We start from the raw sequence: 20865 nt of genomic DNA on the forward strand, positions 1-20865 counted from the left end.
ACGAACGACCGCTAACGATCACAAATACTCACCTTATTGTTGATCGTTGACACGTCGTTCTAATCCCAAATATCGTTGATGGTGCTGGATGCAGGTTGTTGGTCGTTCCTGAGGCAGCACACATCGCTACGTGTGACACCCCAGGAATGACAAACAACACCGTACCTGCGTCCTCTGGCAACGAGGTGGGCGTCACTTTCCTGCGGCTGCTATCTGCCCCTCCGCTTCTATTGGACGCCTGCCGTGTGACGTCGCTGTGACGCAGCCCGAACCGCCCCCTTAGAAAGGAGGCGGTTCGCCGGCCACAGTGACGTCGTTAGGCAGGTAAGTATGTATGACGGGGGCTAGCGATATTGTGCGCCGCGGGCAGCGATTTGTCCGTGATGCACAAACGACGGGGGCGGGTACACTCGCTAGCGATATCGTAGCGTGTAAAGCCCCCTTTAGACTTGATATTTTGGGGTAAATGCACATTTTTATTGCATTTTTTGTTGGAGGTGCAGCAACCAAAAATGAGGAAGCGATTGACTTCAGCCAAGACACTTTATGAAGCAGACTATTTGGAGTGTAAAGATATTTCTTCACTGGATTTACACAATAGTTTGCTGTGGCTTGTCTGTCGCATGCAAGTTCCTTATTCTTCATTAGCTCTCCAGAAGAGTCAACCAGCAATCCATTTTATGAAATGAGGAGATTTGTATTAACAGGTAAGATTCATATACACATAATGCAACATTTATACGGAAGTGATAATAAGCAAGTGACTCTTCTGCCATTAGCTCATTATCCTTGCTAATAAAAATATGGTGTTCTGTCTACGTGACTGTGTATGCTGATAGTGATAGTACAGTGGGTGTTAGGTCTTCGTGACAACACATACACTGGAAAATGTATCTTGTTTGTTTGTTTCAACAACTATACAATTTCTGATAAAAAATAAAACTGGTGAGAGCTCAGAAACTACTACTACTACTACTACTACTCCAGAGTGTTCTGTGTTTCTTATATACAGTATATATATATATATGTATATATATATATTTATTTTCTTTTTTTATATATATATATATATTTTATATATATACATATATATATATATATATATATATTTATTTGTATATATATATATATATATATATATATTTATATATTTATATACAGCAGTGTGTATCGCTTTAGGAATTTTAATAGATTTTCAATTTCTATAGAACTATAGCTAGCCAATATATTAAAACTCCTTTGTAATCCAATTTTCAGATCATTTTATTACGATTTCTAAGATCTTTGTATCTTCTCAGTGAATAAAAACATTCACTATGTATGTGTGGAGGGTGAAAAAAAAAAATTAAAGGGAAGGTGCCATAAAAAAAAAAAAAATAACTGAAAAAATATAAAGTATTGATGTTTTAATGTTTTGTTTAAATATTATCATTTGTGTTTAATTGAGCAAAATATAAAAAATAATTTAATAAGTTTGATATTTTCCACTCAAACACTAGGGGGAGCAGCTGCTGAAAACCTAAGTGTAGAACTAGCTCACATTACAGCTGCAGTAAAAGTGGGGGGAACATGCTCTCCTGTGTGTGATGTCACCTCCCCCTCCCCTTCTGGGTGTTTACAAAAGGATAAGGGAAGATGAAGCTTAGGATCACAGTGCGGAGCCATTTTGTTGGTGACTGCAAAGTGATCCTAAACTGTAAACGGCTGGCATAGTGCTCCACTATATACTGTGACCCATATATTCTGCCACTATATTACTGTGATTCTTATTACTGTGCCCCATATTACTGTGTCCCCATATTACTGTGCCCCTATAATAATGTCCCCATATTACTGTGTCCCCATATTACTGTGCCCCATATTACTGTGCCCCTATAATAATGTGCCCCATATTACTGTTTCCCATATTACTGTGCCCCTATAATACTGTGCCCCCAATTACTGTGTCCCTATAATACTGTGCCTCATTGTGCCCCCATATTAATGTGCCCCATAATACTGTGCCCACATATGACTGTGCCCCCAATTACTGTGCCCTTATATTACTGTGCCCCATATTACTGTGGCCCTATAATAATGTCCCCATATTACTGTGCCCACATATTACTGTGCCCCATATTACTGTGCCCCTATAATAATGTGCCCCATATTACTGTTTCCCATATTACTGTGCCCCTATAATACTGTGCCCCCAATTACTGTGCCCCTATAATACTGTGCCTAATTGTGCCCCCATATTAATGTGCCCCATAATACTGTGCCCACATATGACTGTGCCCCCAATTACTGTGCCCTTATATTACTGTGCCCCATATTATTGTGGCCCTATAATAATGTCCCCATATTACTGTGCCCACATATTACTGTGCCCCATATTACTGTGCCACTATAATAATGTGCCCCATATTACTGTACCCCTATAATAATGTGCTCCATATTACTGTACCCCATATTACTGTGCCCCTATAATACTGTCCCCATATCAATGTGTCCCCATATTACTGTGCCCCCAATTACTGTGCCCCTATAATACTGTGCCTCATTGTGCCACCATATTAATGTCCCCATATTACTGTGCCCACATATTACTGTGCCCCATATTACTGTGCCCCTATAATACTGTGCCCCATATCACTGTGCCCCATATTACTGTGCCCCTATAATAATGTGCCCCATATTACTGTACCCCATATTACTGTGCCCCTATAATACTGTCCCCATATCAATGTGCCCCCATATTACTGTGCCCCTATAATAATGTGCCCCATATTACTGTACCCCTATAATAATGTGCCCCATATTACTGTACCCCATATTACTGTGCCCCTATAATACTGTCCCCATATCAATGTGTCCCCATATTACTGTGCCCCCAATTACTGTGCTCCTATAATACTGTGCCTCATTGTGCCCCCATATTAATGTCCCCATATTACTGTGCCCACATATTACTGTGCCCCATATTACTGTGCCCCTATAATACTGTGCCCCATATCACTGTGCCCCATATTACTGTGCCCCTATAATAATGTGCCCCATATTACTGTACCCCATATTACTGTGCCCCTATAATACTGTCCCCATATCAATGTGCCCCCATATTACTGTGCCCCATAATACTGTGTCCCACTGTGGTCTTTGTGCCACTGTTCAAAATTCACATTGCATCACCAAGAAGGAAAATTTGTGGAATGATGGAAATCATAGGATAGACAGAAATATTATCCATCTGCAAATAAGGAAAAAAAATGGTAACAAAATGTTCAAAACATCTCGATTAATTCAGTATGGAATCTCCACACTTACAGATTTGGCTGCCATCAATGAGGCTAATAATAGTTGTCTGAGGAACGTTCTGCCACACAGAATTCACTTGGCCAAATCATCAAGATCCGCTGCTGGCAGCTTCCTTTGTAAATGGCAACCAATGATGCACAAATGTGCTTGATAGGAGACAAGTTCGGAGACCCTGCAGCTCTCGGAGCACATCTAGACCACACATGCTGCTCACAGTAGCATAAGTAGCATACAGACTGGCATTGTTTTGTTGAAAGGGACACATCAATGTAATGCCAACCACCAAGTATAATCTCATTGATAGCAGCCAAAGCTGTAGATGCCAGTATTTCTGAGTATGTCGCTCATACTGGGTCTGGGTATCCACATACCTCCGCCCATGGGTGTGTTTCATATCTTAAAATGGTGTCTGTTTGTTTGACACATGGTCAGTGTGTGGAGGTTGTTACATCTCCAAGAAGGAACCTCTGAGAGAGGAGTTGTGTACTGACTGGGGTTTGTGAGTGGAGGCTGAGATACCTCCATTGGGATACTACTGCGGAGAAGTTGTGTCTGAACCTGTGCCAGTGTACCACAAGTTAAATGGACTGTTTGTGTCTTGTGAAGCCGAAGGAAGGCTTTTGTTATGTTACCAAGAGTATGGTATATCTGAGGCTGAATAAACCAACTGGACTTTTAAATGTAAAGTGTTCCTGTCATTCTCACATGCAGCAAGCAAAGTAAGTGTTTAGTACAGTACTGTATTTACATGTGGTGTAGTACGAGTGTATTAATAAACTCACCTAACACTGCTCTCTCCAGTGCCCAGTGCTGTTCTGCTCCTCTTCTTGGTGACATCACCACTCTGCAGACTCTCTGGGTCACGCAGACCCGGAAGTGACTTTTACAATGCAAGTCTATAGAGCCTCAGAACAAGGCTCTATAGACTTACATTGTAAAAGAGCATAGAATGAACCAGATAGTCACAATTGCGGTGATGTCAGTGAGAAGAGAAGCAGAACGATGCTGGACACTAGAGAGAATGGCAATAGATGAGTATATTAATACTCATGCACTATATCACATAGACATAGACACATTTAATCAATAAAAAAACCTAATAAGAGTGTTTATTTAAAGACCCCGGAGCATAATAAATGCAAAGTGTAAAAAGAAAAGAAAAAAAAGCACTCATACATCACAAGTCACCTACTCAAGCCTGCTGCTGCTGCTCCCTGTTTGCTTTCCGATTCTTCATTGTGCCACATCTCCAGTCAGGGGTCACCAGCATGCGCAGATACCCCCGAGATCTCCTCTCAGCTGGAAGTCCTGTCCCAGAGAGAAGATGTGGAGAACTAGACAGCAGAGAGGAGGCGGGAGCACCGGACTGGAGATGTGGCGAGAAGGAGGCATGGGAAACCGATCAGGGAGTTGCAGGAGTGCTCCAAAAAATTAGGTATTTTTTTTGCTGCTCCCTACTGTTCAGCAAGAAGACTGCTGCCGCTTCTTTACTGAATTTGTGCAGAGAAAATTTACAAAAAACAAATCCATGTTTTATACAATTACAAAAGTATTACCATCACTTTTTATTTTCAAAATATCAATCAATTTTATATTTTGGTTGGAAAACTTTAAACCTTAAGGTGGGCGAATGAGAGGGAATGGAGTATTTGCAGCACTTTGCTGCAGTATTATGGAGGTGACTTCCTTTGAAAATCTAATATATGTGTGTGTGTGTGTGGGTATATGTATGTGTGTATGTACTGTATGTGTACATGTATGTGTGTATATATATATGTGTATGTGTGTATGTGTATGTATGTGTGTGTGGTGTGTGTGTATGTGTGTGTGTGTGTGTGTGTGTGTGTATGTACTGCATGTGTATATGTAGGTGTGTGTATGTGTGTGTATGTGTGTGTGTATGTGTGTGTATATGTATGTGTGTATGTACTGCATGTGTATATGTATGTGTGTGTGTATGTATATGTGTATGTGTGTGTATGTGTGTGTGTGTGTATGTATATGTGTATGTGTGTGTATGTGTGTGTGTGTATGTGTGTGTGTTTGTGTGTATGTGTGTGTATATATGTATGTGTATCTGTGTGTGTGTGTGTGTGTGTGTCCACTAAAGGAATCTGCACAGTTGCATTTACAATCACAACATTTTGCACATATGTCTCATATGACTCAGGGAACGTAATAGACTATGTTCTGAGAGGAAAATTTAACCCCGCGCTTTACAATTATTCATCAGAAAACCTACTTACATTAAAGTCAATGGTGCTGGGAGCTACAGGTCATTAATAGGAGCTGTGATTGGTTGCTATAGGCAACAAAGGACATTCTTAGTATAAGAAGCTTATGTGTGAGGTAAAATGATATTGGTGGAGAGACGGAAGAGAGAGACAAAAAGAGACAGAGACAGACAGACAGAGACAGACAGAGACAGACAGACACAGAGAGAAATGGAGATACATACTGAGAGAGATAGAAAGACAGAGAGAGAAAGGCAGACAGGCAGAAAGAGAGAGACAGGGAAAAAACAGAGGGACAGAGAGATAGAAAAAGACAGAGAGAGGGAGAGACAGAGGGATAGAGAGACACAGAGAGAGACAGAGAGGGAAACAGAGAGACAGACCGATAAATAGAGACAGACGAAGAGAGAGAAACAGAGAGATAGACAAAGAGATAGAGAGAGAAGTAGACAAGGAGAGACACAGAGAGCGAGAGACAGACAGAGAGGCAGAGAGAGAGGGAGACAGAGAGGCAGAGAGAGAGGGAGACAGAGAGGCAGAGAGAGAGGGAGACAGAGAGGCAGAGAGAGAGGGAGACAGAGAGGCAGAGAGAGAGGGAGACAGAGAGGCAGAGAGAGAGGGAGACAGAGAGGCAGAGAGAGAGGGAGACAGAGAGGCAGAGAGAGAGGGAGACAGAGAGGCAGAGAGAGAGGGAGACAGAGAGGCAGAGAGAGAGGGAGACAGAGAGGCAGAGAGAGAGGGAGACAGAGAGGCAGAGAGAGAGGGAGACAGAGAGGCAGAGAGAGAGGGAGACAGAGAGGCAGAGAGAGAGGGAGACAGAGAGGCAGAGAGAGAGGGAGACAGAGAGGCAGAGAGAGAGGGAGACAGAGAGGCAGAGAGAGAGGGAGACAGAGAGGGAAAGTGAGAGAGTTGGAGAGAGACACTCAGTTACTATCCCGGGCACTGCCGGGTACTACAGCTTGTAAAGTATAAAGCTAAAATTCCCGTGCAAATGTCCAGATCAGAAATAAATCTGGTCCTGGCCATCAGTCCCCTTTAGATGCCGCTGGAAATAGCCACCATGGCAATTAAAATCTGAGGTAGGGGTTCTCTCTGTTCGCCTATTATAACACTTGCATTGTTAGCATGAGAGATAATGGCTAAAAGCATCGCAATATGAGTATTCAAGTCCAGTAATGGTGTAATAATAAATCAATGATCCCCTAATGATGGTAAAGGATTAATATCCTCGGGGCTGATCTACTGAAAGCCAATAACGATGGTTTATTTTTTATTGAAAGGTCTAAGATTCCTACGAAAATATAAAGAAACTGATGAACTTTTCTCTTTTAGTTTTCTTCATCCTCTCATTGGATGTGACCAGTGGAGAGATCAGTATCCAGCCGATCCCTCAGTATCCAGTTATTAATGGATCTGTCACCCTGAGCCTTACTGGGATTACTGAGAAACTTGAGGCCATCATCTGGTATACAGGACCAAATAAAAATTTTTCAAATCACATCGTGACGTATGTTCCTGGCATTAGTTCCCCATTATTTCCTGGACGTCTCTACAGTGATCGGATCTCAGCTTCTGATAATGGATCACTACACATCAGAGATCTACGTACCACAGATGAAGGGATTTATACAGCGATTGTACAGACAATGACATCAGCACAGGAGAGAAATGTGACCCTGACAGTCTATGGTGAGTATTACTTTTTGTTCACCTCTCCATATGTTACAAATATGAACTATCTAGAAAAAACTACCCAAATTACATATTAAAGCCAATCAGACATCAGCTTCTATTTTCTAATCTGAAATAAAAGGGCAGTAAAGAACAACATCCCTCCATGTGTGGTGCCCCTGAGGGTCCAGTCGCCACAGAGGTAGTGCCCTCAGCCATAGGTGTGGTATCCCATTCCATGGTAAGGAGGAGGTCACAGGCAGTTGTACACACATACACTCTTAGTATAGCTACACTACTTCAAGCCATGGTTAGGACGAGATTGCCCCTTAGGGAGAGTGACTCGCCCACCCCAGGGCTATGGGACACCCGGTGCCGGGCCGGACTAGTCCGGTGGTAGTCAGTGGTGGCTGGGCCCGGCTCCGTGGCCCTGGTGGGTGTCAGTAAAATATGTGGCTTGGTGAATAAAGTTGTGTTCGTGACGCCACCTGTGGTATGCGGCTATTAAGCCGCCGCTGCTATGTGAGGCCTCCGGGATGATGTTATGGCAGCAATGGTGGTACTGCTCCCCACAGGTGGAGCAATGCCCGGGGCACAGTTGGTGCTTGTGAGTGTCTATGCAGCTGTAATAACAGAGACAACTCCAAGGGTGCAGTTCAAGTTCTTTACTCACAGTTCTTATAAAGGCCGGCAGGAACCCTTGGACTGCTGGGACCTCTGTCAGGGACCTCCGCCGTTTCTGGGTGATTCAGAGAGTAAAAGCCGGTGCCCTTCTCTTAGTGTCTCTTTCTTCTGCTGTCTTCCTTAGCCTTGCCTTTGTTAGGATGGACCTGGCTCGGCCTCCACTACAGCCTCCAGGCTGGGGGGTCACCTGTCGGCTGATTACCCCTTTTCTGGAAGTCTGCTATGGGTTCTGGCCCTGGGAGTCTACAACCTTCCCTGGGCCTCGGTTTTTACTGTTTGGAGATGATCTTTGCACTCCTCCAGTCTCTAGGGACCGTCCCCTGTCGCAGCTTGATCCCTCCACCGATGTTATTGTGGAACAGGCCACCGTAGCTCTAAACTGCCCCGACAGCTATACAGACTACCCGTGGCCCTGCGACTCCTTCTGTCTCCTATGTGGTGTCACCTGGACCCTCCGAGTCCCAGGATCTTCACCAGGAAGTGTCTCCTTCTGTTTTTCTGCTCCTGTCTGACTTGGAGCTTTCTTTCCTTCTTTCTTTCTTTCTTTTCTTTCTTTCTTTCTTTTCTCCTCCTTGCCTGCCTCCAGCAGGCCTCCTCCTCCCTCCTTTCTCTGTTCTTCTCCTCCAACTACATGCTCACTCTCTCACTCCCTGAGGTAGACTAACTAAACTTGACCTTCCTCTCTGTGTCTGCTCTCAGATGGCTCCTCCCACCTCCCCAGTTGCTAAGCTGTACCCTATAGGAGCAGGGATGGGTCTTACGGCCCCTCCCAGCATGCAGCATGGGGGGGTAACTGCCACTTTCCCTGGTCCCAGTATGTACCTAACAATGGGTGTAGTGTGGATTTACCAGGGGACCGGAGTTCACTCTCTTCCTCTCTCAGAATGGGGCATCACACCGCTGGATGGGGTGCAATGACCTGTGGCGACGGAAGCCTCAGGGGCGCCACACTCCCCCACAGCAAATCCCAGCACGTCCTCGGGCTGATAAACAACAAAAACATGTGGAAGAACTGCAAAACATTTTTGGTATGCAAAACATAAAACAATTAACATTTCTTCCCTTTATGGGAGGCACAAATACTTTAACGTTGCAACTTCTTATAAAGAAACTATGTGTGCACTTTCAGTTCATTGCACAGTTTGGGCACTTCCCCCATAATTCTGGTAGGGGGCACAACGGGTGCAACTATATACATTTTCGGCTACAACAAGTCCAGTAGCCTGGCAGTTCGTTTCCTTTTTAAACAACAATGGGACAAAATCAACCAGCCACTAAGTCCAATGGCCTGCTTACATAAGACACACAAGACATTACATTTACCAGGGACCACATTCCAGTCTAGTGGCCCGGTATACATAAACATGGGGGTGACATCTTCGAAAAGAATAAGGGGCAAAACACGAGGGACTTCTTCAAAAAGAATGAGGGACAGACAGGGGCTATATACAGTTCAGCATCTTCTTACTTCTTTACATGTAGGGATTCTTCTCCGGCTCCCCACCTGGAAGCAGGTAGACAGCGGTCAGCAAAGTCTGCGTCTGCTGGTTTTGGCGGGCCGCGCCTGGCATGGCGGCGGCCTGTATTGGAGTCGCTGCTGTGACCGATTCTTGACGGGCCGCACCTGGCGTGGCTGCGGCCTGGGCTTGGCGGGCCGCATCTCCGGCGTGGATTAACGTCGCCGCTGCGGCGGAATCTTGCTTGTCCGAGCGGGGTATCGCTGCTGGGGCCTGAGCTGGACGGGCCGGGCTTAGCGTCGCTGCTGCGGTGTGGATGGGCGTCGCTCCGGCGGCGAAATCTTGGCGGACCGCACCTGGCGTGGCTGCGGCCCGGATCGGCGTCGCCATGCCGGGCATCTCTCCAGGGACCGCGGGCATGGTAGCGGGGGTTGGGGCACTCGCGCCAGCAGGGGCATTAAATGACTCACCCCTCAGTAGCATCTCCGGTGTTCTGGCGGTCGCTGCTCCGCGCGTCGCTTGCCGGATCTGCTGCATCACCTCCGCCTGCAGCCTTTCACACCACTGGTCCATCTCCCAGCCCCACTAGTCAGCGGAGTCTAGCTCTGGATCGCTGCGTGTGGACGCCATCCTCTCTGCGTCTCCTTCTGCACGATCTCCCAGCAGCAGGCTCGTCGCTTCTTCTAGTAGCAGACTTTTGATGTTGCTCAGCAGCAGGCTGGTAACTTCCCGCTCCTTCATCCTGTCAGCCATCCTCCCGACCTCAGCCTTCAGCTCAGCGGTGGTCACAGGCCTGATCCAGGTGAGCTCTTCCTGGCCTCCGCTTACAGGAGCCATCTTCTTTATCTGCTGGTCTGGCATTTAGACTCTTTCTGCCAGCCGGCCAGCTTATCTAGTCGCCATTTCTTCTTCCTCCGCCTTTCATGGCGGGCACCGCTTCGCGCTCTTTTCTTGGACAAGGGGGTGGGGCTTCTCTTCACGCACTTTCTTCTTGCACGCCCCCCTTCTTCCCGCGCTCAGTGTCTTCAATGGCGGCAGTTTCTCACAGTAAACACAGGCTATTTCACGATTCTTCAGGCGCACAGTACCCGGTGTGACTGGGCACGAAATCCTGTTCGTGACGCCAAATTTGACTCGCCCACCCCAGGGCTATGGGACACCCGGTGCCGGGCCGGACTAGTCCGGTGGTAGTCAGTGGTGGCTGGGCCCGGCTCCGTGGCCCTGGTGGGTGTCAGTAAAATATGTGGCTTGGTGAATAAAGTTGTGTTCGTGACGCCACCTGTGGTATGCGGCTATTAAGCCGCCGCTGCTATGTGAGGCCTCCGGGATGATGTTATGGCAGCAATGGTGGTACTGCTCCCCACAGGTGGAGCAATGCCCGGGGCACAGTTGGTGCTTGTGAGTGTCTATGCAGCTGTAATAACAGAGACAACTCCAAGGGTGCAGTTCAAGTTCTTTACTCACAGTTCTTATAAAGGCCGGCAGGAACCCTTGGACTGCTGGGACCTCTGTCAGGGACCTCCGCCGTTTCTGGGTGATTCAGAGAGTAAAAGCCGGTGCCCTTCTCTTAGTGTCTCTTTCTTCTGCTGTCTTCCTTAGCCTTGCCTTTGTTAGGATGGACCTGGCTCGGCCTCCACTACAGCCTCCAGGCTGGGGGGTCACCTGTCGGCTGATTACCCCTTTTCTGGAAGTCTGCTATGGGTTCTGGCCCTGGGAGTTTACAACATTCCCTGGGCCTTGGTTTTTACTGTTTGGAGATGATCTTTGCACTCCTCCAGTCTCTAGGGACCGTCCCCTGTCGCAGCTTGATCCCTCCACCGATGTTATTGTGGAACAGGCCACCGTAGCTCTAAACTGCCCCGACAGCTATACAGACTACCCGTGGCCCTGCGACTCCTTCTGTCTCCTACGTGGTGTCACCTGGACCCTCCGAGTCCCAGGATCTTCACCAGGAAGCGTCTCCTTCTGTTTTTCTGCTCCTGTCTGACTTGGAGCTTTCTTTCCTTCTTTCTTTCTTTTCTTTCTTTCTTTCTTTTCTCCTCCTTGCCTGCCTCCAGCAGGCCTCCTCCTCCCTCCTTTCTCTGTTCTTCTCCTGCAACTACATGCTCACTCTCTCACTCCCTGAGGTAGACTAACTAAACTTGACCTTCCTCTCTGTGTCTGCTCTCAGATGGCTCCTCCCACCTCCCCAGTTGCTAAGCTGTACCCTATAGGAGCAGGGATGGGTCTTACGGCCCCTCCCAGCATGCAGCATGGGGGGGTAACTGCCACTTTCCCTGGTCCCAGTATGTACCTAACAATGGGTGTAGTGTGGATTTACCAGGGGACCGGAGTTCACTCTCTTCCTCTCTCAGAATGGGGCATCACACCGCTGGATGGGGTGCAATGACCTGTGGCGACGGAAGCCTCAGGGGCGCCACAAGAGCACAGTCCCGGAGCCAGTCTGGGGGTGGGGTTAGTTAGTGGGTGGACACTTTAGAAGGGAGTGTGAAGAAGGAATATGAAACTAGTCAGAACAGGAGAAGGCTTTGGAAAGTGAAGGCAAAGGATGTAAGGAGGAGAGAGGTCCTGAGGACTGGAGTCGGAGGAGCTCGTCCTAATACAGGAAGGAATAAAGAAAGGAAGAAGGGGTCCCAGAGTTACGGGCAGTAAGAGATCCACCTGTGGGCTCGCATCCATATCTGACATACCGGTGTGGAGGGACTAGGCCACAAGGGGGAACCAGCCCCTAGACTAGTGGGGAACAACCAGACTCATCCAGCAAACCGGAGACTGAGGTATCTTTATGTGCTGAAGCCGCAGCCACACATGAATCTGCCGAAAAGGGGACCATAGAGGTCAAGGGAACAAGGACAGAAGAGCCTCCCAAACAAGACCTGCGGACATCGGATCGGGGCACTGTATGTGAGGGAAAAGGGCAGGAGGGCAAAGCCAGCGCAAAAAGACAACCAGGAAAGGGATACAGAAAGGAACAATGGTTCTATGCCTCCAAATTGACAGACGATCGGCTGTATCCCGTCACCATAGTGTGACTCCCTGGACTAGTCAGGTCATCCCAGGTAGTTCCACACACACACACACACACACACACCCTCCCTAAAAAGGTGACAGCAGCCAAACTTGAAAACCCTTGTCACCTCCCTCCAGGTTTGATGTCCACACCAGGGGGGTGAAGCCAGGCGGTTGTCTCCGCCCACTGAGGAGTTCACAGGGCTGGAGGCGGGAAAAACAGTAGTTCTAAGTAGACTAGCTTTGACAGTGGACTGGAGTAGTCAAGTTCAAGGGCAGACCTGCGACGAAGCCTGCCATAGTCTACCAGGTGTCTGGGTTGGAGCCCAGTCACCTCTGGCAAGGATGCAGACGGTGGTGGCTGCCTGCAGGAGCTGGGATTACAGCCGGTGGAACCGTAGGAACTGGGGTCGGGCGGTGGCCCGCCGGTACCGAACCGGGGAACCAATTGGAAACCGGAGCACCAGGAGGGGTACTCAGACCCAGTACGAGGCCCAGAAACAACTAGGCTAAGTCGAATCAACTGATTGAGGACTGGACTTTAGGACCTTTCCCACACAAGACCCGACTGAAGACAACAGCCCAACCATTAGGGTAAAGCCACCGCCAAGGCATAGAGACCCAAGGGGCCAGCGTCTGTGGGCAAACAGGGCTCTCCCGACACCCAGCAAGCCGGGGAGCGGACTACCGTTGCTTAGGCATAGAAGTCATAACATCTATACTAAGGAGGTGCAGGAGAAAGGCGTAAACCACCAACCTGTTAAGGGGAAGCTGCAGCCGGGTGCGGGCACCTTCCATCATCCCGTTTGGTTTACCAGAGACTCCAGTGAGTTGTATCATAGTGAGTACACCAGTGCCTTCGGGCCGCTCATCGCGCCGCACCGCACCTACACACCAGCACCATCCATTCCCCCGCCTCGGCACCTCCCTCAGGCTCCCGGGGCCATCACTCCCCTACCCACGGAGGGGGTCAACACCAGGCTGCGCAACACCGTCCCTGGGAGGCCTAGTCAACGGCAGCGGTGGTGTCCATCTATTCACCACAACCCGTGGGTGGCGTCACGAACTTAAATCTCCGACAAACCACCGCGGCTCCGGCCGTGGATCTCCCCACTGAAGTCCCTGCGTGTAGCACCAAACCCCCCTTTTCAGAGCGACGTGACCCCCGGGTCCGTGGAGAGCTCGAGCCACCCACCGACGAGCACGGTCCGAGCGAGCGGCTCGCAGCCGGCCAAGCCCGCGGGGCGGTACAATAGCACCCAGCATTCTGAGGGTGGTGTTTAACCAGTAGAGATAACCTGCAACTGCCAACTGTGAGTAAAAGAACTAATGACTGCATCCCGCTGTGTCCTGGAATTATTGTCTGCGCTGCCAGCCCCATGCTATTCCAATCACATCCAATCACTGCCAACGGCTGCCCTGGGGCCCAGCTCCACCTGTGAGGAGCTGTACCCTCTTAGCTGCGTCACCATCTGCCCCACCGGTCCTATCCAGCAGCGTTGGCCATACCTGCCGAAGACCACAGGTGGCATCACGACATATATATTCCCCCCAGTATCTTTAAATGACACCGCCAGGGTAACGGAGTTGAGCCCTGCTGCCGTGACATCAGTCTCTGAAACAGAACCGGCCCGGTTCCGAGTACCCCACGGCCCTGGTGGGTGTGTCACATGCGCTTTAGTGAACTCGCTGCCAAAGACTCATAGGACTGAATTGATAGTAGTGTCTCCTCCCAACTCATTGCCCTACTTTATGAATAACACATTTTATTTGCCCCAACCTCTAAGGTCACTTGAAATTTTCAGCAATTTTAACGGGCTTGAGGTTGGACCGGCCAACCAAATCTTCCATTGATCCTGGATTCTGATACAAGGTCCAACAGATATCAATATTTTCTCTGCTTTAGCTATTACATTAAGGTTCTGAATAACAGAATATATCAACTACAATTTTAAAATATATATCAAAATGTATTCTATCTTTTATTAAATTTATTAGTAGAGATTAACAGACCCATAGAAGTTCGGAACTGAACCACATATAAGTTAATAGAGACTCTGTGCTCTAAAATAGCTGCAAAAAGGTCATAGAAAGGGCTAGGGTGCTTCAAAAGGAAGCAAAATCTAAACGAATGTAGATAGGGAATAACAAAAAACAGAAAGATGTGGGGTTTCCCCTATTTTTGATAACCAGTGGAGGTAAAGCAGACTATTGAGGGCTACAACCCTCAGCTGTCTGCTTTACCTTGGCTTGTTATCAAAAATAGAGGCAATCGCACACCATTTTTAAAAAAAATTATTTAAATAAATAATTTAAAAAAAATGGTGTGGGCTCTACCCTATTAAAAAGAATCCATGGGTCCCGGCATCCCCCCTCGTGTGTATGTGTGGTTTTTTTAACGCTCTACTTACTGGGTTAGTAATGATGGTGTCTGATAGATGCCTGAGTATCTAACATTACACATCAGATATCAACTCCATAAACCATTGACCCAATTGCCACCGAACCAAGGCAATCGGAACGAGACGTGCAAGGCACGAGAATTATCACATCTAATGGAAGCACCACTTCTGGGGCAGCTGCTGACTGCTATTTGTAGGCTAGGAGAGGCCAAATAACCATGGACCTCCCCAGCCTGATGGTACCAGCCTCCAGCTGTCTGCTTTACTTTGGCTAGTTATCAAAAATAGGAGGGACCCTACAACGTTTTTTGTTATTTTTTTAAATAATTAATAAAAGGCTTGGCATCCCTTCGATTTTTGATAACTAGCCAAGGTAAAGCAGACAGGTGAGGGTTGCAGCCCCCAGTTATCTGTTTTACCAGCACTGGTTATCAAGAATAGGCGGGAGCCCAAGTCATTTCTTTTCCTCTTTATTGTTCACAGCAGTGTACAGGCAACTTCCACATGCAATAAAACTTGTTGATTGCCTTTGCTGCAGCCTTTCAACAAACTTTATTAACATGAACACTACCCAAATTTCAAACTTGATCGCAGATTTTTTTTTTTCAAAAAAAAGTCTGTGATCGAGTCCAAGACCCGGACACCAAGTGTTCGGTACAAATCCTGAACTTTACAGTTTAGGTTCGCTCATCCCTATTTTTTAGTTAAACAGTTATTCCCAAGATATTCAAGGAGCATGCTCTCCTCTGTTCCAGGCCAGGTTGGGCTGCAGAGCCCTGTTTTAGGGATTCCAGCACCATGATATCAGGGTTACTTGCTGATTGTTGTGAGTCCAACCTCTGGGACCCACAGTCTTCTGAGTCAGGGGCTTCGGAACTCTGTGAACAGGGCTCTGCAACGTTTTCTGGAATGGAGTAGAGATGTGCATCCTCAGCCTCCATTCATTATTGATGGGGCGAGGAGAGAAAAGCCAAGTCTCAGTTTCCCAATACAGTCCCATAAACAAAAAATTGTGCTAAAGTTGAGCATGTTCTATAGTCCTGTTTTCAGAATCACTGGGGATCTCAGTGGTTGAACACCAAGCTATCAACAAGGTGTTCCCCATTCTATGGAAAAGGGATAATGTGTTGTTGGGAATAACCCTCTAATTCGTACTTTTAATCTAAACCCAAATTCATTCACAGATCCGGTTACGAAACCTGAAATCAAATCGACCACCAGCCAACCCTTGGAAAATCATCCATTTGTCCTCGTCTGTAACACATCTTATGCTACAATGGTAACATGGACCAGGAATGGTGACGGTATCTCATCTGGAGCTAAACTTTCTACAGATAACAAGACTCTCAGCTTCTCTGGTGTTAGAGAAGACTCAGGAGAATACCGGTGTGAAGCTAGTAACGTTATTAGTAAGGATGTGAGTGACCCCTACACAGTAACTGTGGTCTGTAAGTATCCGTCATAGTTGTTCTGTTGAGATCATTATAGATTATGTTTCCATTTTGGATCCTTCATGATATTCTAAGGGCGGCTTTGCACGTTGCAACATCGCCCATGCGATGTCGGTGGGGTCAAATCGAAAGTGACGCACATCCGGCGTCACTTTTGTGTGTAATTCCTAGATGATACGATTAACGAGCGCAAAAGTGTCATTATCGTATCATCGGTGTAGGCTCCGACTTTTTCAAAATTACGCTGCCGTGACAGGTACGATGTAGTTCCTCGTTCCTGCGGCAGCACACATCGCTGTGTATGAAGCCGCAGGAGCGAAGAACATCACCTTACCTGCCGCCGGCGGCTATACGGAAGGAAGAAGGTGGGCAGGATGTTTACATCCTGCTCATCTCCGCCCCTCCACTTTGATTGGCCACCTGCCGTGTGACGTCGCTCTGACGTTGTACGACCCGCCCCCTTAGGAAGGAGGCGGGACACCGGCCAGAGTGACGTCACAGGACAGGTGAGTGCATGTGAAGCTGGCGTAGCGATAATGTTCGCTACGCCAGGAATCACAAGATATCGCTGCTGCGACGGGGACGGGGACTATCGCATGCAACATCGCAGCATCGGCTTGCGATGTCGCAACGTGCAAAGCACGCCTTACATGAAATCTAGATTGATTTGCTGTGAATTGACTTCAAGTCGAATTTCCTGAAATTCATAGGTTTCACCAAATTCAAACAACTTCTACTTTTATCTGATCGCATCACCAAGGACAAAAAAGCCACCCACCATTTTACACATTGCTGAAGATTGCATTAGACACAGAGCAAGTTTAAGACATCAGGCTTTGCCGCTCAGTCTTTCCCATAATATCCTGCAGCTATCACATCACATGTTGTAGCACCATTTATTAGGTGGGCCATCACAGGGACTGTAAAAGATAAGGGCAGAGAAAGCAATGACTAGTTTAATAATATATCCTAATGATAGGTGGTCAGAGTGCACACATAGAGATAGAAAAAGGCTAATATCTGATTGTGGTGTACTATTACTGTGCTAAGGAACATTGAAATTGGGAGTAGTATTTTCATTCCGTGAGTAATAATACACAGATTCAAATGTTAGGGAGGTGCAGAACCTGCCAAGTCTGTGTAAAGTGGGCTTCATCGCTAACGAGATGTCATTGGGGTCACGGAATTCGTGACGCACATCCGGCCTCGTTAGCGACGTTGTTGCATTTGAAACGCAGGAACGACCGTTAACAAACAAAATTACTTACCTAATCGTTGATCGTTGACACGTCGTTACTTTCCCGAATATCTTTGCTGTTGCAGGATGCAGGTTGTTCGTCATTCCTGCGGCAGCACACATCGCTACTTGTGACACCAATGGAACGAGGAACTACATCGTACCTGCGACCGCCGGCAATGAGGAAGGAAGGAGGTGGGCGGGATGTAACGGCCGCTCATCTCCGTCCCTTCGCTTCTATTGGGCGGCCGCTTAGTGACGCCGCACAAACTGCCCCCTTAGAAAGGAGGCGGTTCGTCGGCCACAGCGACGTTGCTAGGCAGGTAAGTCCGTGTGACGGGTGTAAGCAATGTTGTGCGCCACGGGCAGCGATTTGCCCGTGACGCACAACCAACGGGGGCGTGTAAAGCCCACTTAACTGGGAATTGATTAATCCATAATATATATGATATACTGCAGTTTTCAAGTGTTAGGAAGGTGCAGGATCTCCAGAGTTTGTGTGACTGTGAATTGATTAATCCATGAAACACGGGATATACTGAAGTTTTCAAATGTAAGGAAGATGCAGGACCTTCAGAGTTTGTGTGACTGTGACTTGATTCATCCATGATATAGTGCAACACAGCCCTTTAATAACACTGATTTTTAACACTCTGCAAACAAGGAGTGCATTTTATTAACAATCTGTCCTAATTTTACTACTGAAACAAAATTCTGAAATCAAAGCTTGCACATCAGGGAAAGTATGCTTCCAGGCGCATTAGACAGCTAAGCCTTAAGCTCTACTTTTGGCATCTTTTGCCTTTTTATGTAATGTTTATTACTCTTTTTCTTTAAAGACAAAATAACATTTTCCATATTCCAGAAATTTAAATGAAACTTGAGGATTCGAGTGTTAGGAAGGTGCAGGACCTGCAGAGTCTGTGTGACTGTGAATTGAATCATTAGTGATATACTGCAGTCCAAGACTTTAATAATACAATTTTAAAATAAGCAAACAAGGAGGGCAATTCAAAATCCCTCTGTCCTAATTTTGCTACTGAGAAAACCCTGAAACCAAGGCTTTTAGGTCAGATAAAGTGTGCTTCCTTACTTATGAGACAGATTAGTCATACACTTTATTTTTTGCAATGTTTACCTTTTTTTATGTAATGTTTATTACATTTTTTTTAAAGACAAGAACATTTTCCAGATTCCAAAAATTTAAATGCAACAATAAGTTCCAAATTTTTTGCACACCTCATTTTATCAATAGTACAGTGGTAGAACCATATACACTAGCAAATATTGCAGCCTGTTGCAGGAACTTACCTAAATTTATTGTCCTACCATTTTAGCAAAAGATTGGATTTGCATTGCTTTTTCTTAATCTTTATACAGTAAATATTCATACAGATTCAATTTTGATGACCTTTTTTTAATAGATACATTTAGTAACTGTTCAGCAGGGATGAGAGAACTAAAACTGAAAAGTTTAGGGTTCGTACCAAACAGTGGGTGTCCGGGACTCAGATTCGAACATGAACTAATAAAAAAGTTTGTGTCAGAGTTCAGAATTCAATAATGTTCATATGTTAATAAAGTTTATTGAAATTCTGCAGCACAGCCAATCAGCAAGCTTTGTTGTATGTGGAAGTTGCCTGTATGCTGATGAGAATAAAGATAAGATAGAAAAGAAAAAAAATATGTGGGCTCCCCCTTATTTTTGATAACCAGCCAAGGTAAAGCAAACAGTTGGGGGCTGGTATTATCAGGCTGGGAAGGTCCATGGTTATTTGATTTTATCAATTGTCGAACAAAAGGCGTCGTATACAAAGCAACCTGTATATGCGGACTCCAATATGTCGGGAAGACAAGGAGAGAGTTCCGCAGACGTATTGGAGACCACATGGGAGACATTGAACATGACAGGGACACCTCCCTGGCGCGTCATGTCAATGTCTCCCATGGTGGAAGAAAAGATGTCATCAAGTTTATTGGCATTGAGAAAATAGATAAACCCATCAGAGGGGGTGACTGGGACTGGTTGATCCTGCAAAAGGAGGCAAGATGGATTTTCCGGTTAAATACGGTATCCCTCTCTGGTCTAAATGAGCAACTCAACTACGGATGCTTTATTTAATTAATGGTCTCACATTTTTATCCCTGCTACCTCTTTCCCATCGATCGGTTAGTTTTGGATCTCCATTTTGTCAACTTTGTTAATGTCACCTGAACTCCATTATCGGGACATTTATTGCCCCGTTTTTTGATTGGGATACTAATGTTGATGATGTATATAAACCATTACATATCAAAATTCCTCTTTTTATGAGGACAGTGATCCCTGGCTCCTCCCCTCCCCCTCTCTTGTTTTGTTATGTACATCTGGATAATGCACATAGATGGCACCCATTGTGAAAGTTTTTCCTTTATGTGCATTGTTTTAATATCTGCATGACCAAGAGCTTTATTATGTGGTTCAATATAATGGTCTTTGGTGCTACACTGTGTATATAATTTATATGGACCACTTAAATTACCCCCCCCTTTTTTTCATAACATAGAGAGAGTCGTACGCTGTTTGTACACATATTACTTCCCGTTGTGAATAGGAAGAGGCTTATGTTCGCTTTGTTGAGATCGTGAACGTGCCATGTGAATAGCACAGAGCATGTCCCTCTCATCTAGCACCATAATCGCGGTTATGACTCTGTTAGACCTGTCCAGCGTTCTCAGTGAATGTTATATAACGCATATGTCATATTTGAAGACATAACACATACTTCTGATGCCTAGGACGCGCCTCCAAGTGTCACTGACCACGTGATCAGTCATGTGACCCAGGAAATGCGTCCCTTCATTGATGCATCGGCGCTATTTTCTGGGAGGTGACGTATACCTCATTGTCTCCAATATGCCTCCAATGACTACTGACCGCGTGTTCGGCCATGTGACCAAAACAATACCTCCCTCCACAGATGGATTGGAACTATGCATTGGGACGTGATGCACACCTCCGTTGCCTTTTGACACGCCCCTAATCGTCACTGACCGCGTGACCGGTCATGTGACTCTACAACTAGGAAGTAGATCCCTCCACTGATGGATCGGCGCTATAGATGTATGTTCCACTGTAATGAGGTGACGTATACCTCTTTGTCTCTAATATGCCTCCTATCACTATTGACCGCGTGTCCGGTCATGTGACTAAAACAATACATCCCACTACAGACGGATCGAAACTATGCATCGGGTCGTGATGTACACCCCCGTTGCCTTTTGACACGCCCCTAATCGTCACTGACCGCGTGACCGGTCATGTGACTTTACAACCAGGAAGTAGACTCCTCCACTGACGGACCGGTGTTATAGATACACGTTCCACTGTAATATCTGGTAGGATTATTATTGTGGCGATACGCCTTTACATGTCTTGACAGA

The 20865-nt window shown here is 46.5% G+C and overlaps 1 protein-coding gene across 1 annotated transcript in view; it reads left to right on the forward strand.

Annotated features, from left to right (window-relative positions):
* The first annotated feature begins 658 nt into the window (after positions 1 to 658).
* The window catches only part of LOC142255787 (uncharacterized), a 66659-nt gene continuing 46452 nt past the window's right edge, over positions 659 to 20865 (forward strand). The window contains exons 1-3 of the mRNA XM_075327234.1: positions 659 to 707; positions 6864 to 7220; positions 15939 to 16202. Of these exons, the coding sequence (XP_075183349.1) occupies positions 686 to 707; positions 6864 to 7220; positions 15939 to 16202 (643 nt within the window). The 5' untranslated portion in view covers positions 659 to 685. The remainder of the gene's footprint in view (positions 708 to 6863; positions 7221 to 15938; positions 16203 to 20865) is intronic.

This window comes from Anomaloglossus baeobatrachus, chromosome 11, assembly GCF_048569485.1.
Source record: "Anomaloglossus baeobatrachus isolate aAnoBae1 chromosome 11, aAnoBae1.hap1, whole genome shotgun sequence".
NCBI lineage: Eukaryota > Metazoa > Chordata > Amphibia > Anura > Aromobatidae > Anomaloglossus > Anomaloglossus baeobatrachus.